The sequence below is a fragment of the Triturus cristatus genome, chromosome 7 (genome assembly GCF_964204655.1).
Source record: "Triturus cristatus chromosome 7, aTriCri1.1, whole genome shotgun sequence".
Classification (NCBI taxonomy): domain Eukaryota; kingdom Metazoa; phylum Chordata; class Amphibia; order Caudata; family Salamandridae; genus Triturus; species Triturus cristatus.
The window spans coordinates 638,011,042-638,029,934 of NC_140590.1; the positions used below are offsets into that span (position 1 = coordinate 638,011,042).

The 18,893-nt window shown below is 45.5% G+C and overlaps 1 protein-coding gene across 1 annotated transcript in view; it reads left to right on the forward strand.

The window, feature by feature from the left end:
- PSMD12 (proteasome 26S subunit, non-ATPase 12) overlaps positions 1–18,572 on the forward strand; it is a 181,876-nt gene extending 163,304 nt beyond the window's left edge. Inside the window, exons 9-11 of the mRNA XM_085617265.1 lie at positions 10,786–10,960; positions 15,304–15,381; positions 17,838–18,572. Coding sequence (XP_085473391.1) covers positions 10,786–10,960; positions 15,304–15,381; positions 17,838–18,047 — 463 coding nt within the window. The 3' untranslated portion in view covers positions 18,048–18,572. The remainder of the gene's footprint in view (positions 1–10,785; positions 10,961–15,303; positions 15,382–17,837) is intronic.
- The last annotated feature ends 321 nt before the right edge of the window (positions 18,573–18,893 follow it).

Consider the following 18,893-nt stretch of genomic DNA (forward strand, 5'->3'; position numbering starts at 1 on the left):
AGGGTCTCAAGGCGCTGGGGCGGGGGCAGAGAGGGCCAGCTCTGGGTCAGTCGAAGAGCCAGGTATTGAGGTCCTTCCTGAACGTGTGGAGGTTTTTTTTTTTTTTTTCTTTTCCGTGGCCAAATCTATTTTTTTTTTTTTTAACCGCCAAATCCGTAGAGGGTACAGCCCTACTGCACCCAAAGGTGATTTGAGTCCAGGAGGCCAAGCTGTACATCTCGGCCGTCTCACTGGTTCGCACTCCTGTTCCAAGTCACGAACCTGGACCCATTTACGAGGCACTTCTTTTGACCGCACCACTTCCCACTTCAATTCTTCAGGTGAGTCCAGGTTCAAATGAAACAACAAAAAAGTGAAGCAGGACTCTACCCATTCCCTCCATTCTGATTACAAAGAGAAGGCATAAAGATGTCAAAATCTGAGCCTTATTCTTTTGAGGACTTCAGCCATGAAGCCGATACCCCAGCTGATTCAGTTGTGCCCATGAATTTTGTGGGGCACCATTGACACCGCAGCAATTTGAGATGTTAAAGGAGTCTGCAGTGGAAGTTGACTGCATTTGTGTTGCTTCCTGAAGTGAGAGATTTCCTCCCGGCCAGCAGACACCTTTCCATGCAGTTCATCTATGCTAGACGCTGGGACTAATTTGCTGCTTCGTGTGGTGCCGAAACACTGAACCCTTGCAAGCTAAGCTGTCAGGTGTTCAGTTATTTCAATAGCCCAGCTAGTCCTTGCAGGGTAATAGTTAGTTTATTAGTCTGCTCTTACGGCCTTTCTGCATTTGCCCAACCCAGCTGTCCTTGTTTAAACCACCAGTTGTGATGCGGTAAAGGTTTAACACGCTTTCCCTCCCAATTTGTGATGTTCCACTGGGACCTAATGTGGCCTTGACATTTCTTATGAGTACACCCATAAACCCTATGTATTGTTGCTCGCTGCATCTCTTGACCATTAGAATTGTTTAATTTATTGTGATTGTCAGTTTGTCACGTGAATGAACTGCAGAAACCTAGTGTATCTGCCCCTTAACACCTTCTTTACAGACTAATTGGTGCTGAGGAATTGGTCAGCCATCTTTTCGAAGGTGATTACTTCCTTCCATGTTGGTTATTGATACTACCAGCATTCTTTGCACCCCCTCAGTAGGCTCGGACTGGGACTGAAAATAGGCCAGGGCACTAATTAGTCGGCTAATAAGGTGGAACATGTTTGCAAATTGGTACAGTTTTTAACTAGTAAAGACATGCTGTATAAGTGTTGTGCAAGGTTTGGAAGACAGCATGGATTTAAACTTGCAAGCAATGCTTGTTTTAATACCAGGGAAATGAACAGTAAAAATCTTCACTACAGACCCTAAAACAGGCCTACTAACAGCCAAAAACCAGAAGGTTATCTGGTACTGCCTGGTTGCCCTATAGTTTAGTCTAGCTATAGCATGCATCTGCTATGTACTGTAAAGAAAATCCCACTGAGAATGTTCAGACTAAAAGCCGCTGCGACTACCTTGGCATGAGGGGTGCCTGTCCTGGATATCTGACAGGCTGCAAAGTGGGTGTTAAAGCATGTATTCATGATGCACTACCGTCTTGACAGCCGGTTCTGGTAGGAAGGACAGTTTGCCTGCTCGGTTCTGCAAGATGTTTTGGTTTACTTCGCAGGTACTGCTTTGGTATGTATTTTAAAAGTAAACAATATAGGTCCTAATGCGCAAACCAAGAACCACACAATTGCCTTTGGCAAATGTGTGCAATCTTCATTGCAGCTCTCTGCCTCTGTTATTGGGCTGCACATAATCTGGTGGTGAATGACTGGCTACATGCTGGATGGGAAGACTCGCATTTGGGGAGGAAATAGCACTGATCGGCCTAGACTAAAAAACAGGTTTTCTATACAGTGCAACTGTTACTGACTCACTCCTGGCGATGACCAGGAAGGTGTTCTAGCCATGGAAGGCGGTGCTGAGGTGGACTGGGTGGGACCGACGAGTGACACTGGAGATCCCTCTCTGGACTGGCCACTGGCTGAAGGGATTTGGGGGATGGCGCCAAATGGGAATATCGAAGGTGGGGGACATATGGGAGTGCTCCCACATGAACTCCTTTCATGACCTCCAGACTGAATTCAACTTGCACAGGTCCCTTTCGGACCACTGGGAAACTCTTGCAGAAGCCCCTGAATGTAACCCACTGGAGGTGGTGCTAAATGTGCCTAGGGCCTGTAAATTAAATGCTACTAGTGGGTCTGCCTCAGTGATTGTGTCACCAGCTTAAGTAGCTCTTTAGACGTGTCAGGCCGGCCACTGCAGGGCCTGTGTGTGCAGCTTACACTGCCATGTCGGCTTTGCATTTAAAACTCCTTGCCAATTCTTAAACTCCGCTTTTATCGCATACGTCACCCCTATGGTAGGCCCTAAGTAGCCCATTGTGGAAATGAACCTTTTTAGGGGTACACTGGTGCAGGGTTACCCTTTTGTCCACGGGTTCAAAGACCAACAAAATAGAGATCAGCACTGGAGTTGGGAATAAATAACAAGTTTATTAATCACTCATGAGTGGGACCACATCCACACAGCACTCTCAAGTGCTGCCTGAGGTAGTACCCTGAAGTCACAGAACACAGGGCTTTTATACACGTTTTCTGCAGTGTAAGCATGTGAACAGAAATAGGAAGAACAAGTTTTGTAGAAATGGGTGTTCGAGGCATATGAGCTGCAGATTATACACTGTGCATAGATCGCCATCTGGTGTTGGGCCCGGATGTTTGCAGTTTGTTTTTCTTCTTGGACAGTGTTTGGAAGTCACGAGTTCGGTGACTCCTCCTTCGGTCCGTACTGCGCATGGGCTTCGGCTCCATCCTCAGATTGTTTTTTTCCGCCATCGGGCTCGGATGTAATACTTCGTGCTCCGGCTTCGAACCTTTCCAGTTCGACCTTCGATGAAAAATCCTCATCCATCGAGATTCTTCAGACAAAATCATCTTCTTTATCTCTCTCTTCGGCACTTCTTCGATTCCAGGCATCGGCGGCGGCCTTCGGGCCTATCTCGACTCCGGTCTCGGCCGATGGAAAGGACTCCTTTTAAGAAGTGCCCTAAATGTGGGTCTAAATTTCCCCACACCGATTTACATCAGGTGTGCAACCTCTGCCTCTCTCCTGAACACGAGGCCCGAGACTGCCCCGCCTGCAAGTCTTTTCGATCGAAAAAGACTATTCGGGATCGAAGAGCTCGACGCACCATGGCGCACTCCTCGACTCCACCTGACATCTTCGGAGAAGACATCGGAGCTTCGGGACAACAGAACAGGAAGACGACTTCGTCAGCGCTTCAGAGGCCGACGACTCCGACGTGGAGGAGATCACACCGGCGCAGAGGGTCGTGAGTACTCTACCCCCTCCCACTACCGCGCCCACACCGAAAGAGACTCCGGTTACACCTTTGCCTCCGGGCCTAGACAAAACCAAACATACCGCTTCCATCACCCCACCTTCGGGCCCGGTGAAGAGGCATCCTAAGTCTCCCGGCGGCTCGGGCTCGAGCCAGCCTACTAGCGGTGCCGAAAAACACCCTTCGGCACCGAAGAAAACCACACCAAGCTCCGTTCCGAAGCCATCTGTGTCGAAACCTGGCCTCTCGGTGCCGACCAAACATAAATCCCTCGGCGCCGAAACTCCCATGCCGAAACCTGCCTCGGCACTGAACAAAAAATCGGAGGCCCCGAAAAAGCATGGCACAGATAAACCAAAGAAGCCGTCGGCCCCGAAAACATTGGCGCCAACAGATCCATTGGTGCCGGAGGAACTATTCACGCCAGATCCTCGACAAAAGACTTTAACAAAGGATCCAAAGACTGGACCTTTGACTTTGTCTTCAAAGAAAAGACATTTAGACAAACCAGCTCCTCCTCCACCGCCAAAACGGAAGGACTCTGCCACATCCCCTTTCAGAGTACCCTCCCCACCACCTCCACCTCCCCCATCTCCGCCCCCTCCACCGTCTCCACTTTTGCCTCATCGCTCTCCGACCCCGTCTCCAGACCCTGATGACCAAGGGGATCCATACTATGATTCAACAGATGCCCCACAAGACCCCACCCCTCCGGGAACACCAGACCCATGGGAGGATTATCATAATCCAGATGTCCCAGATGTACCTCAGGATGATCTTTATCCATCCAGGCCATCTCCACCAGAGGACTCCTTGGGGTTCCACCACTTGTTACAACGGGCGGCACATTATCATGGGGTGGAGTTACACACTGATCCAGTTGAGGAAGACTTCCTACTTGATAGCTTTGACATCGCAGATAAATCTACTGCCATACTACCCATGCTTAAAGGGGTGACCAAACATGCGGCAGAGGTTTTCAAAGACCCAGTCAGGGCTAGGGTCTTAAACCCCAGAATAGAGAAAAAATATAAGGCCGCCCCCACAGATCCTGCCTATATTAAAGGACCTGCACCCTTAGACACATTAGTGGTATCCACAGCTAGGAAGCGGTCCAATTCTCAGTCATCGGGTGAGGCTCCACCACCCGATAAGGAGTCCAAGCTCCTAGACGCGTCAGGCAAACGCACTGCCTCGCAAGCTGCCAATATGTGGCGTATCGCCAACACGCAAGCGCTGTTGGCAAGGTACGACAGAGCGCACTATGATGAGCTGGAGACTATCATGCAACATCTTCCAGAAAAATATAAAAATAGGGCTCATGAACTAATACAAGAGGGAAAGACCATTACCAACACCTCTATTAACCCCTTCGCTGCGGCGGGAATTCCGCCGCAGCGCTGGGGGGTGCGGGGGGGCAGCGCGGTGGCGCTGTGCTCATGACGGAGCCACTCCGTCATGAGCCACGGTTGAGCTGTGCTCATGACGGAGCGGTTCCGTCATGACTCCGCCCAGTTGCGCTGTCCCCCCGCACAGGCGGGGAAACAGCGCCGCGTGGGCGGAGCGGCCGCCAACGGTCGTGGCATGACGGAACCGCTCCGTCATGAGCACACGGCAACCGTGGCTCATGACGGAGCGGTTCCGTCATGAGCGGGGAAGGGGTTAAATGTGCACTTGACGCAGCAGACACAGCTTCCAGGGCTATAAACACCAGTGTTCTGCTTCGCCGCCACGCTTGCCTCAGAATCTCAGGCTTTAAGCCAGAGGTACAAGCATCTATACTAAACCACCCCTTTGACCAGCAACACTTATTTGGCCTAAAAGTAGACGAAGCCCTGGAGAAAATGAAAAAAGATACAGATACGGCGAAGTCTATGGGAGCATTACAGTCCCACCCTCCTAGACGCTCTTTTCGCCGCTCTTCCTTTCGAGGCACTGGCAGGGGCTACTCTGCCGATAACGCCTCCACATTCTACAAGTCCCCTCCTCAGACTACCTTCACAATCAAAGAGGTGTATATAGAGGAAACAATAATAAAGGCAGGGGCAAAACCAACACCGCCCGTTCTGCCACACCGCCCACACAAAGACTTTCCCCCGCTCCCCCCAGACCATTCCACTCCAGTCGGGGGCAGACTACAAAACTTCTTTCAAACCTGGGAGACCGTAACATCAGACAAATGGGTGACCCAAATTATTCGGTCAGGGTACTGTCTCGAATTAACATCCACCCCCCCAAATATTCCACCCAGGCACCGTACAATGTCGCAAGAACATACCACATTGCACAAACAAGAGGTAATCTCCCTCCTGCAAAAACAGGCTATAGAGCAGGTCCCCATCAATCAACAACATTTAGGGGTCTACTCTCTGTACTTTCTGATACCAAAAAGAAACGAGACTCTACGACCCATTCTAGACCTCCGGCCTCTAAATGCATACATACACTCAGACCATTTTCACATGGTAACTCTCCAACAAGTTCTCCCACTCCTCTGCCAGAACGATCTTCTCACCACACTGGACTTGAAAGACGCATACTTTCATATTCCAATACACCCTTCTCACAGAAAGTACCTCAGATTTGTAGTGGACGGCCAACATTACCAGTTCAAGGTTCTCCCCTTCGGGGTCACAACCGCACCAAGAGTGTTCACCAAAAGACTTGCAGTAGTGGCGGCACACCTCAGAAGACAACACATTCACGTCTTCCCTTACTTGGACGACTGGCTAATAAAAGCCACGTCCTACAACCAATGTGTGCAACATACAAACACTACCATCCAACTACTTCACCAGCTAGGTTTCACGGTGAACCACCAAAAGTCCCAGCTGATACCGTCTCACACAAAGCAATACCTCGGTGCCACTATAGACACCTCAAAAGCTATAGCCTATCCCAATTCAGCCAGAATCGCAAGCATACAAGCCTTGCGTCAAAGATTCATTCCTCGGCACTCTCTCCCAGCAAGAGTGTTTATGAAGCTAATAGGGATGATGGCATCTTGCATCTTCATAGTGCCTCATGCAAGACTCCACATGCGTCCACTCCAAGAGTGCCTAGCACGCCAGTGGAACCAGGCCCAGGGGCAACTGACGGATCTGGTGTTGGTGGACGGTCGCACCCATCGCTCTCTGCAGTGTTGGAACACCACAAATCTTTCCAAAGGGCGACCGCTCCTGGACCCGGTTCCTCAGGTAATTCTAACAACGGACGCATCGCTCTCCTGTTTGGGAGCGCCTCTATTACACCCACAGTGCAAGGTATATGGACGCTACAACAAAAGTTACTCCACATAAACTATCTGGAGTTATTGGCGATCTTTCTAGCCCTGAAATCATTTCAGAAACAAGTCTCAGCCAAAGCAGTCCTCATTCGCACAGACAATATGACTGCAATGTACTACATTCAAAAACAGGGGGGGACACACTCTCCACAGCTCTCTCGGTTAGCACAGAGCATATGGAGATGGGCAATCCCGCAAAAAGTCTTTATCCTGGCACAACACGTCCCAGGGATACAAAACACCATGGCAGATCTGCTCAGCAGACAAACGCAGCAAATGCACGAATGGGAACTGCATCCACAAGTTCTTCACCCATTCTTTCACAAGTGGGGGCATCCTCAGATAGACCTCTTCGCCACCAACGAAAACGAAAAATGCCCAAGCTTCGCCGCCAGATACCCACACCCATTGTCCAAAGGCAATGCGATATGGATGAACTGGTCAGGCAAATTTGCATACGCCTTTCCGCCTCTCCCGCTAATTCCATTAGTGGTAAGGAAGCTACAACAGCACTCCCTCACACTCATTCTGGTAGCTCCAACATGGGCCAAGCACCCGTGGTACACCACACTACTACAGCTCTCAGTGGTACCACACCAAAAATTGCACCTGTCCCCATTCCTCCTAACCCAGAACCATGGAGAGATCAGGCACCCGAACCCAGCTCAGCTCAACCTTGCGATCTGGCTCCTGAAATCTTAGAATTTGGATACCTTAACCTTCCCCCTGATTGCATGAACATTATCAGGGAAGCCAGACGTCCTACCACTTGGGCATGCTAGGCCGCAAAGTGGAAAAGATTTGTTATTTACTGCCGTAACAATACAATCAACCCTTTAGATGTATCCATACAGCACATCATATGTTACCTGCGCCATCTACAAAGGTGTAACCTGGCATACACATCCATCCGTTTACACCTAGCAGCAATTGCTGCTTACCTGCAAAACAGACAGCATTTATCACTTTTCAGAGTGCCTGCTCTTAAAGTTTTCATGGAAGGCCTTAAAAGAGTAATTCCACCCAGAGCACCACCCTCACCTGTGTGGAATCTAAACGTAGTTCTTACAAGGCTGATGGGACCGCCTTTCGAACCAATGCATAAATGTGAGCTACAGTTCCTTACTTGGAAAACAGCTTTTCTCGTAGCTATCACTTCCCTTAGAAGGGTTAGTGAAATACAAGCGTTCACTATACAAGAACCTTTTCTACAGATACATCACAATAAGGTGATACTTCGTACAAATCCAAAATTTCTGCCCAAGGTCATTTCCCCCTTCCATCTCAATCAATCGGTGGAATTACCGTTTTTTTTCTCGCAACCTCAATCTGTTGCAGAAAGGGCTCTACATACACTTGATGTTAAAAGGGCTTTACTTTACTATATACAAAGAACGCAATCTTTTAGAAAGACTAAACAGCTGTTTGTCTCGTTCTCTCCACCACATAAAGGCAACCCCATCTCAAAATCAGGGATAGCTAGGTGGATTGTAAAATGCATACAAATTTGCTATCACAAAGCAAAAAGAACATTATCTGTTCCACCTAAAGCCCACTCTACAAGAAAGATAGGGGCTTCTATGGCGTTTCTAGGGAACATACCCTTAGATGACATCTGCAAAGCAGCCACATGGTCAACACCGCACACCTTCACAAAACATTACTGTGTAGATGTGCACACCAAACAACAAGCTAATGTGGGCCAGGCTGTATTAAAGACACTGTTTCAAACCACTGCAACTGATACCGGTGGTCGCCGCTAGGGTTGGGTACTGCTATATAATCTATGCACAGTGTATAATCTGCAGCTCATATGCCTCGAACGGAATATGCTACTTACCAGTATGCATCTGTTCTTGGCATGTAGAGCTGCAGATCTATACACGCCCACCCGCCTCCCCGGCTACCTGTATTCGTTCCAGTCTATCTTATTTAGATACAACACACATGGGTTTCTTTACTATTATCACTACGCTCCATCTTTTCCCTGCTGGCAAAAAACAATCTGAGGATGGAGCCGAAGCCCATGCGCAGTACGGACCGAATGAGGAGTCACCGAACTCGTGACTTCCAAACACTGTCCAAGAAGGAAAACAAACTGCAAACATCCGGGCCCAACACCAGATGGCGATCTATGCACAGTGTATAGATCTGCAGCTCTACATGCCAAGAACAGATGCATACTGGTAAGTAGCATATTCCTTCATCAAACAAGGGCAGATGAGTAACCACTTGGTCAGCAATGTGGGAGGGGGAGCAGGAGCGCTTATGGCAGCAGTAAATGGTTGACAGTTAACATCTGAGACCAGGTGCTCTGGCAGCTACAAACCCTCGGCATGTACATTGCTTTTAGCTGAGTCAGGAAGTCAACTAAAATAGTTAGCACAGGCAGAGTGAAATGACGAAAGAATTACGAAGGAAACTTAAATGGACACCACAGCCAAAATGGCTGTCGCTTATGCCAAGTAAAATATTACACGTATTCCACACCATTAGGCAGGATGGTAGGACATGTACTTTTAAGTTTTGCATGTCCTTGTAGTGAAAAACACCCAAATGTGTTTATCACTACAGTGGTCTACCCCCTCTTATAGGATAACATTGGGTATTCCTTATTACACTTATTAAGCTTGAATCCCTGATTGAGAGGGAGAAGATCTGTAATGTTTACCACTAAAAAGGGTTTATTACAAATCCATAGGTATAAAGTCAAATGTATCATTACAACTTTGAAAATGCAACTTTTAGAAAGTTGACAGTTTCCTGCTTTTAGACCTTTTTTTGTTCCTGCTGCCTGTCTCTGATCACATGTCTGGGGTGGGTGATGGCTTTGCTTTGTGTATTCTTCTTAGACAGCCACACAACCGAAGCTTAGGTGTGACTTGGTGAGCCATCCTGGCAGGAAGGGCGGGAGGAGCTGGGCACAACCTCACTTACACCGCAATAGGCTGTGTCCTGTCCACTCACAAAAGTCGACCCGCCCGCGTCATCAGTCTGAAGACAGGGCAAGAAAATAGGATCTCTGTGGACTTCAAAGACCCTTCTTTGAAGTCACCCCCCTTCAAAGGCACAACTGGTTAGAAGTACTGGTTCTCTGACCCCACCAAGACAGTACTTTTCTGGACCTGAAACCACTCTGCCAGGAAGAAAGACTGCTGCCCTCTCTGACTGGGTAAAGACTCAACCAACAGTACTTGAAATAAGTGTGACTCCAAGGAATAGCTGACTCCTGTTCGGAAGTGTCTGGGACATAACCAGCTTCAACTTACCCTGCTCTTACACCTGGGACCATTGGAAGTGGGTCTGAGGTGTTCTCCTACAGCCCCTGCACATCCTCTGCTGCGAGAGCACAATATCCGCATCAACACCATTGCGGCAGCCGGGCCGGCGCTTCGCAAACCAAACCACTGCTTGGCTGTCCCTGCAGAAACACGATCAACGCATTCTCTCGACTACATGGAGAAACCCAACGTATTTGCTTTCAGAACCATCACATCTCAGAGCCAGTGCATCACCATTTTGTGTGGAGAAAATTTGTGCACACCTTGACTGTGAGAGCGACACCCTATGTATCGCTCAACTGCACCCTCATCTTTGCTGTTGCAACCAGAATGAAGGCACTTTAGTTCAGCTGGCCTTGAAGGGGGTCCCTGTATTTGGCCTGTGCTCAATCGCTGTTGGCCTGAACGTTTGACTTTGTCCCGGGCCAGCGGAACCAGATATCCCAATAGGCACTTATTGCTTCTAAGCGCTATTTTCACATTTAATTTTTAGAAAGTCAAATATCAAGTTTTACTCCTCCGATTTTTGTTCAATTCTTCTGACCTGGTGTGAAGTCTCTTAGTGGTGTTTTCACTGTGTTACTGTTTGAAGTATTAAACAAATACTTTACACATTGCCTCTTAAGTTGAACCTGTCTGAAATGTGTCAAGCTACCAGAGAGTGAGCACAGGATAATTGAGGGTGTACTGTGACTTACCCTGACTAGCATTGTGGTTTCTGCTTGGACAGGGTGGACACCTCAGCCAACCAGAAACCAAATTTCTAACAGTCAGGTTAACATTTACATGCTTGTCATCACATCTTGGTTTCTCAAAATGTCTTTCTGAATTGCAGAGAGTTGCTGAAGTTGTTCACTACCATGGAGCTGATGCGCTGGTCCAACTTGGTGGAGGAGTATGGGAAAGAGCTTAGAGAAGGATCACTTGATAGTACTGCTACAGATGTCTTTGCTTTTACAGAGGAAGGAGAAAAAAGATGGAAAGATTTAAAAAACAGAGTGGTGGAGCATGTAAGTGCTTTCTTTCCTCTTCTTCGGTGTAAGACAATCTACTTGTACTTTTATTGAAGTCAGTAATTCTCAAGTATTCTTAACCCTGTACTGTATCCTTTACAGAGGCATGCTCCAATGAAAGGTTACTGCATGGTACATCTTTGACAAGTTAATATAGTTGATATTTGGTGTAATGTTTCCATTTGTTTTATTTTCTTAAATTCTTTCTAACACCATTAATTGACAGAAGCCTAGTTTCCACAGTATGTGTGGCTGTAGATACACATGATCTGCATATTCCTACTATCTAGTGTTGGCTTTGGATGTTTGCAACTTGTTTCTGTTTGATGGAATCTTTTGAGTCCCATTGGTATGATGTGGCACCTCCCTTGGTTGGCAATGTGCATGGGCACTGACTATATTATGAGATTATTTGTCTAAATCATCTGGAAGCTGACCTTCTTGAGCCGAATAACCTAAAGATGCCAAGTCATCAGGCATTCCTGCCTGTAAGCTGAACCAGAGGTCATTGATTCTAGCTCCTCTGACCCAGAAGAAGAGTGGGTCAAATCGCTCCATCCAAATATATATTTTGTTTTTCTCTCACACACTGTATATGGACACCATATCTAAGTACAATGACTGTTCTGTTGGAGAGGGAAGAAAAACTATAGTCCTCTCTCTGACCCCACGTTCATCATGGGTCATGACCCTCAGACTCCGGTACACACAGATGTAGCTAGCAAAATGGATCCAGTTGGGCTGAGACCCACTGGTGCATCACTAATTCTGTTGGCCCAATGTCAAGCAATAACAGAGCTCAGTGGAGGGCCTGCTGCAACACTTCCCTGTGTAGTTCAGGAAAAGGGGTGGAGTAGATACTGTCTCAGAGTATGATCATCTCCAATGCCACCATACAGTGCACCCTTAACACCGCAGCTAGAGGAGCAAAACAACCATCCTATTCCACTGGCACTTCTGGCTCCTTATATCTGGTTTTAAGAGGGTTGTTCAGTAGCCTCTAACAATTTGCCATTTGATGTAGATCATATCATGGCCTGGAGGTTGATGAACTGCTTGAGAAAAACGAGGACACAGACAAGACAAACTGTGCCCTCCAGACTTTGGCCTCCTGTGCCCCTTTAGGAAACAGAATTCGGGGGTGGGAACAATAACTCCGCACCCTACCAGAGGCAGCAGCAGGCCTACTAGCAAGGGTTGTAGAAGAGACGTGAGGGGCACTCTCCAGGGCAAAAATTGTAACAAAGGTCGATACATCGTGCATTCTGGCAAGGGAACCTCTTACTCCAAGCATTTACTTGCCCCACATCCTCACTGATCACACCACACCGGTTGGGGAAAGATTGCAAGGATTCCTTCCTTGCTTGGCGGAAATTGTAGAGCGCGTTTTTTGGCTATAACTCCATGAAACCCTGCCAACATCCCATCTGTGCGCACACACCCTCCGCCTGGAGCACCTTCATCTGCTTCAAGAGAAGGTGCAAGTGCTTCTCCTCAAAATAGCGACCACTAGTGCCCACTCAATATCTGGGCAGAGGGGTTGACACCTTGTCTTTTCCCATTCATGAGAAGGGTGGCTTTCCCAGGCCAATCCTCTACCCCATGCCTCTCAGCAAATTCCTCCCCTCTGAACATTTCCATAGGACCACCCTGAACGATGTCATCCCTCTGTGGCAGTAAGTTGACTTCATGACCACACCACTACACCTTTCATCCACCCGGCTCACCGTAAACAGTTAGTACTACCAGTAAAGTGGTGTCCCCTCTGAGTTTCCACAGCCCCAAAGGTGTTCAAAAATCTGTCTAGCAGTGGTAGCCACCACCTCAGAAGTGGAGGGGGCACTTGTGTTCCCCTACCTATCCGATTGGCTGATCATCAGTGCAGGCAGCAGTGCCTAGCCTACACCCAAGCTGCTAATATGTGTTCCATAGCTTGGGATTTACCATAACTGCCTCCAAGTTCCATCTCTAACCCCTTCATGTTAAGCCTTTTTTGGGTCAGTCACTACCAAAGGGTACCCAAAACGAGTAGCAGCTGCTGCCTCTGTCAACCACAAGTCTCCCTCACAGGCAAAATCGTAATGCGCCTACTAGAGGCGCTGTCCTCCTGTATAACCATAGTCCCAGATACCAGACTTTCCTCAGGAGACCATCTCCATCTATCCTTTACGCGTACTTTGCGAGGGAGGCACATCTCCAGAGCATGACAAGCTAGGGTTTCTGGCCGCCTCACAAACAAGATCTCCACATCAGCCATGTAGAACATCTAGCTATTCAGCCAGTCCTGAAATTGTTCTTTCAGAACCTTCAAGACAGGCAAGGTAGTCCGGATAAGAACAGACAGCAATACCACCATGTACTATCTACAGAAACAGGGCAAGGCACATTCCATGCAGCTTTCAGCACTTGCAGAATGGATTTTGCATTGGGCCATTTACCATTGGATACACTTCCTAGTGGAGTGCCTCCCAGGGGTGGACAAAATATTTGTAGACCTACTCAGCAGGTTGCATCAAAAGTTGCAAAGTGAGAACTCTGTCCTTCTCACATATCTCTGTTGTGTGGGTGTTGCATTGATATAGCTATTCACTACTTGTAAAAACACAAAATTCCTCCACACTGGGCAATGCTCTATGGAGGAACTGGACAGGGTTTGTTGCCTACGGTTTCCCCCCCCCCCCCCCCTCATTTCTGTACGTAACCGGGAAGCTGCAGCAATCAACTCACTCACATCCTGGTGGCTCCTACTTGTGCCAGACAACATGGTTTCAACACTGCTAGAGAGGTCTATGGTTCCCCACTAAACTCCTCAACAGCAAGATCTTCCCACAGAACAAAGGCAGAGTCAGACACCTAAACACCAGGCAGCTCAACATACCAATCTAGCTACTGACGTTCTAGAATTTGGTTACCTCAATTTACTTCTGAAATGCATGGACATCCTAAAGGAAGCCTACAGGCCCAGTATGCAGGCCACCTTTTCAGGCAAGAGGAAAAGCGTGTCCACTATTGCATCTCAAAACACTGAGACCCTCTTAAACCTGTGTTCCAAGACATTATTTGCTATCTCCTTCATTTACAAAAAAATCAGGACTATTCTACACTTCTATAAGCCCGCACATAGCTATCATTGCTGCATATTTGCAGAACAGACACACTTCCTCTCTTTTCAGAATCCCTGTAATCAAGGCTTTCATGGAGAACCTTCAAAGGGTTAGCTAACCGAGGGGTCTAGTGGTCCTAGTCTGAAACATTAATATTGTCGTTACCAGGCTTATGAGACCTACTTTTGTACCATTACGTTCTTGCCCTCTACAGTCTCCACCCCATTACAATTCCCCAAAACACGCTATGTAGCCAAAAAGGACACTTGACATTAAACCTTCCATAATGTATTACATTGACCGGACCAGATGCTTTCGCGTAACTTAACAGTTCTTCTTTGCTTTTGCTAAACTTCGTAATGGTCAAACTGTATTACAAGCAGGTATAGCTAGTTGTATTGTAAAATGCATCCAGATCTGTTATCTTAAAGCAAAAAGAACCATACCTTCCCCTCACAGGCCACGTCCAATGCATAAGAAGGTCACAATAATGACTTTCCTCGGAAATATTCCTGTAGCTGACACTTGGAAACTGCTACATGGTTAACTCTACACACTTTTACTAAGCATTACCATGTGGAAATCCTAGCATGTCAACAAGCTAGAGGTGGACAAACAATCTTAAGGACTTTGGTTCAGACCTCTGCAACATCCACTGGCCGACCACCGCTTCTGGGAGCACTGCTTTACAGTCCCTGGAGAGTATGTGTATCTAAAACCACAACAAACCGCTACCAATGAAATAATACCTACCCCGTAAGCATATGTTCATAGCTTGTAGTGCTGTAGATTCTCATGCACCCAACCACCTCCCCAGAAAAAAGTGGTTGCTGCAGATATCCTCACCTTTAACAATTTATTACCTATATACTCTACAAGTGGGGTCACCATACTGTCCTACTTACCACTCCATACCTACTCAACGTGCGGAAATCGATCTAATAATTTAACGCTTGTACGTTGGTAACTAAGGGATGAGTTATGTCATACCCTGTGACTCAAATGACTTCTTCAAACAAAAACAAGCCCAACACTAGATGGCAGGCGTACAAAGAGCAGGTACATCTACAGCAGTGCTCGTTACGAACAGTTTCATATCAGGTAAGTAACATATTACTTCATCAACATGCCACTGCGATGCATTTTCTTTTTGCCCCGGAGCAAAACGAACTTAAGATTTATTGTTGCATAAGATCAACAGTTTGCCTGAGCATTTTTTTTCTTTGTTTATTTCAGAATATTAGGATAATGGCAAAGTATTACACGCGAATTACAATGAAGAGGTTGGCACAAATGCTGGATCTCTCTGTTGATGTAAGTGTCAATTTATGTACTCCTTTAATATGAAGAGTGGGAAAGAGGTAAGCATGTTGCCCTTTTAATTAATGTAGGTCTTGGGAGCCCAGTGATGTTTGAGAATGCTAGAAATATTATATTGCATGCGAGATTTCACCGTCTAATAGGCGTTATTTTTTTTATGTTTAACTTTATTTAGGCATGCCAGTGAGGAATTACATTTTAACTTTATTTCACAGTCTTTGAAAGATCTTAAAATATTAATATTCTTCTGCTGCCTCAGGATACTTTTGGTTCATGTGGAAATCTAAGGTCCTTAAATGCATCGGGCCCCAGTGATCCTCATTTTGTAACATTCCAGAAGCTGAACCCAGAAGACATGTGGTAACATTCTACTGCTTGATGGGGAGGATAGTGGAGGTATAGAGGAAGAGTTTAACCTTTTGCTTTTAATTCTCAAAGCAATGAAATTTGAAATTATTAGAAGTAGAATTGATGCATTTAAAACTCAAAACTATGGCAATCCTACAAAAAGGCATTGCCATTAGTTATGTGGATCGGTGTGCAGCAATGATGGGAGTAGTAGAAAAGTTATTATTTGACTAGTGTACATGGGTTACAACCAGTGACACCAAGCAGGGTAGTTGTGTTTAAACAAAATAAGTAGGTAACATGCTCCCCATCTTCAGAACTAGGATATACTAGCCCAGATGCAAAAAATCACTTAATGCCCAAAATAGGTAGGGGATAATGTGACTGATTAGTATAAAGGCAACCTACATGTCAAATAGTTTTGGTTTGGTACATCGCTAAATGAAGTTGTTAGTTGGTGTTTGTAGGGTAAGCTATCCAAGTGCTTACTTCAGGATTGGGTGTCCCTTTAAGAGAAGAGTCCTCCGCAGCATCGGCTTGTATTGATATTTATAGTGTACTGAATCAGTGTACTAGAGGTGGTTTAATGTCGAGCAGAACAAACACATGAAGGAAATTTAGGTGAAAGGGTGTTGTAATGTTCCTTGACATAAAATAAGCATTTTTTGTAGCGAGAACCTTTATGATAAGGGGTTGCTGGTGGTATCTGCTGGGTAAGGCCATTTAGTGAAAGGTTGTGATGGGTCCCAAATGTTTGTGAAATTGAAAAGTGAGACTGGTAAGGTTTAAACCACAGTGATGTGCACATTAACAAACCTCGGTGGAGAGTGTGAAGCATACTGCGTAAAAAATCCCTGCTAACACTTGGCTGTCATAGTTACTTTATTTCAGGGGTCTCTAACCTTTTCTGTAATGAGAGCAACTGCTGATTAGTGAAAAGCATTGTGAGTTACTGAAGTCCAAGCAACGCTTTCAGCCTAATGCCATTTAGCCAGATACTATGGCTTGGACAAAATAATTTGACTAGGGGCACTATGTCAGGGCTTCCATGTGTGTCATTAGGGATGTGTGATCAAATTTGTGCGTATAATGGGATGTGTTTGTCAGTGACTGAGAACCTGTGTTGTACGTACTTGTGTCACAGGACCTACCTTTCGCCATATGTGGCACCATTACAAGTATAACACAAACGTGCATTTTTTTTTTAAATGAGATAAATTTAAAGTACAGAAAAATGTTCTGCAAATATGTTAAACATGGAACATTTTTCTGCAGCTAAATTTTTCCACTTAAAATAATGGCTGTATTTTTCAGTTAGAAATATGGAACCGTGTCTACGAGCCTCTGAGAGCAAGATGCCTACTGTGCGTAAAGGCGACACTTTGAAATGGATGAAAATGCAACTGAAGAATTCATTTTGTTTATATAGATTCCATAAAACTCCTCATTTAAATGTTCCCCCATTACGAGGTGTAATGTTTAGACAGCAGGCATCTTCCTCCCAGTGGCCTGAGGACACCATGCCAAAGTATTTGACAGAAAAATACTGCCATTTGTTTAAATGGGAGGAATCTAAAGTGAAGAACCATTCTTAAAACATTAAGATGTAATTAATTATTGGGGAGAGAATGTGGCCTAACAGCTAGGGCTGTTGACCTCTAAGCCTGGGAACCATGTTCGAGTCTCTGTAGGAATGCTCAACATTTTATGATTCTGGAAAAATCACTTAATCTCCCCTTGCCTAACAAAAATGAATGTGTCTGTAACGTAACTGGTGCTCGTGTAAAGAGCTCCGATACCTCCGGGTCTAGTTTGCACTATATAAAACTCCACCAGAAAAAAGGCTGGGAGCTGCTTTAAATGTGTCTGACTTACTGGTAGCTCTCGCTCGACTGGTTGGAGACACATGATTTAGTCTCAGAGGCTTATATTAGTGTATATCCTTTTGTCTATACTATTTGTCACCATTTTAAAAAGTTGTCTGTCTTCACACGTAGGCGGGAATATTCTAGTATTTATGAACTCAATGAAGACTCCTACCATGCCGAACTATGCTTACAAGTACGTAATTTTGCCTTCGATCTTTTTTTTTTCCTTTCCAGGAATCCGAAGAGTTCCTGTCAAACTTGGTAGTGAGTAAAACAATCTACGCGAAAGTAGACCGGATGGCAGGAATTATCAACTTTCAGAGGCCCAAGGACCCAAATGACATTTTAAATGACTGGTCTCAAAAGCTAAATTCATTGATGGCATTAGTCACCAAAACTACACATCTCATTGCCAAAGAGGAAATGATACATAATCTGCAATGAGGGGGGACTGTAATGCTTTTATAAAGGCGTTTAAAATTGCAGTTGTTGAAAAGACTGCTTTTTTCAGTGTATATTGTTTTTTCATACTTAAAAAATAAAAATACTAGAAAATGTGTATTGAAGCTATATTGAACGTGGTTAAACTGTTTGTTTATATTCACGTCATTGTTAAATTTGTTGCTCTATTGAGGAGATCACGGCAACAGAAATAGAACTATTTTTGCTTATATATACAGAATTAATACTTTGACTTATACCTGAAATGTTTTTCAATTGTTGTCCACCTCCCATGTTTATTTTCCTGCTTGTCCTTTCCCCTCCAGGCTGGGAAAGTGTTATATGTAATATTTTGGAGGTGTTTCACAAAATATTTTATGCATCAGCGAACAGAACCCAATGGTTCTTGAATTACGTGGCAAACTTAGATATTTGACAGCAACTCCTTGTACATGTTGGTTGTCATTATTTAAATGATGGTAATGCTCTAATCTGAGAGCTGCCTAATAAAAAAAAATGTCAGTGGTTTATCTTAATTTCCTGATTTTTCTAATGGTTACAAATTACCCAGCTTCTGTCACCTTAGACAGAATCTTTAACTAATGCAGGGTCATTTTGAGGATATTTTTTCTCCTAAAAGTATTGGATAACATTCCAAGACTCAGACCCCCAGGATATTGCGAATTGCAAAAAAAATTGCGAAATTGTCACTTGTAAAAATGCTGCGATTATTTTTGTACAAAAGTTGCCACACAATTAGAATTAATTTTTATATCTGGGGGCGGGCGGGGGGGGGGGGTGGGGGTGCTATTTATTCTGCTGTTTGGCAGTCTTCACAGATTAGCATAT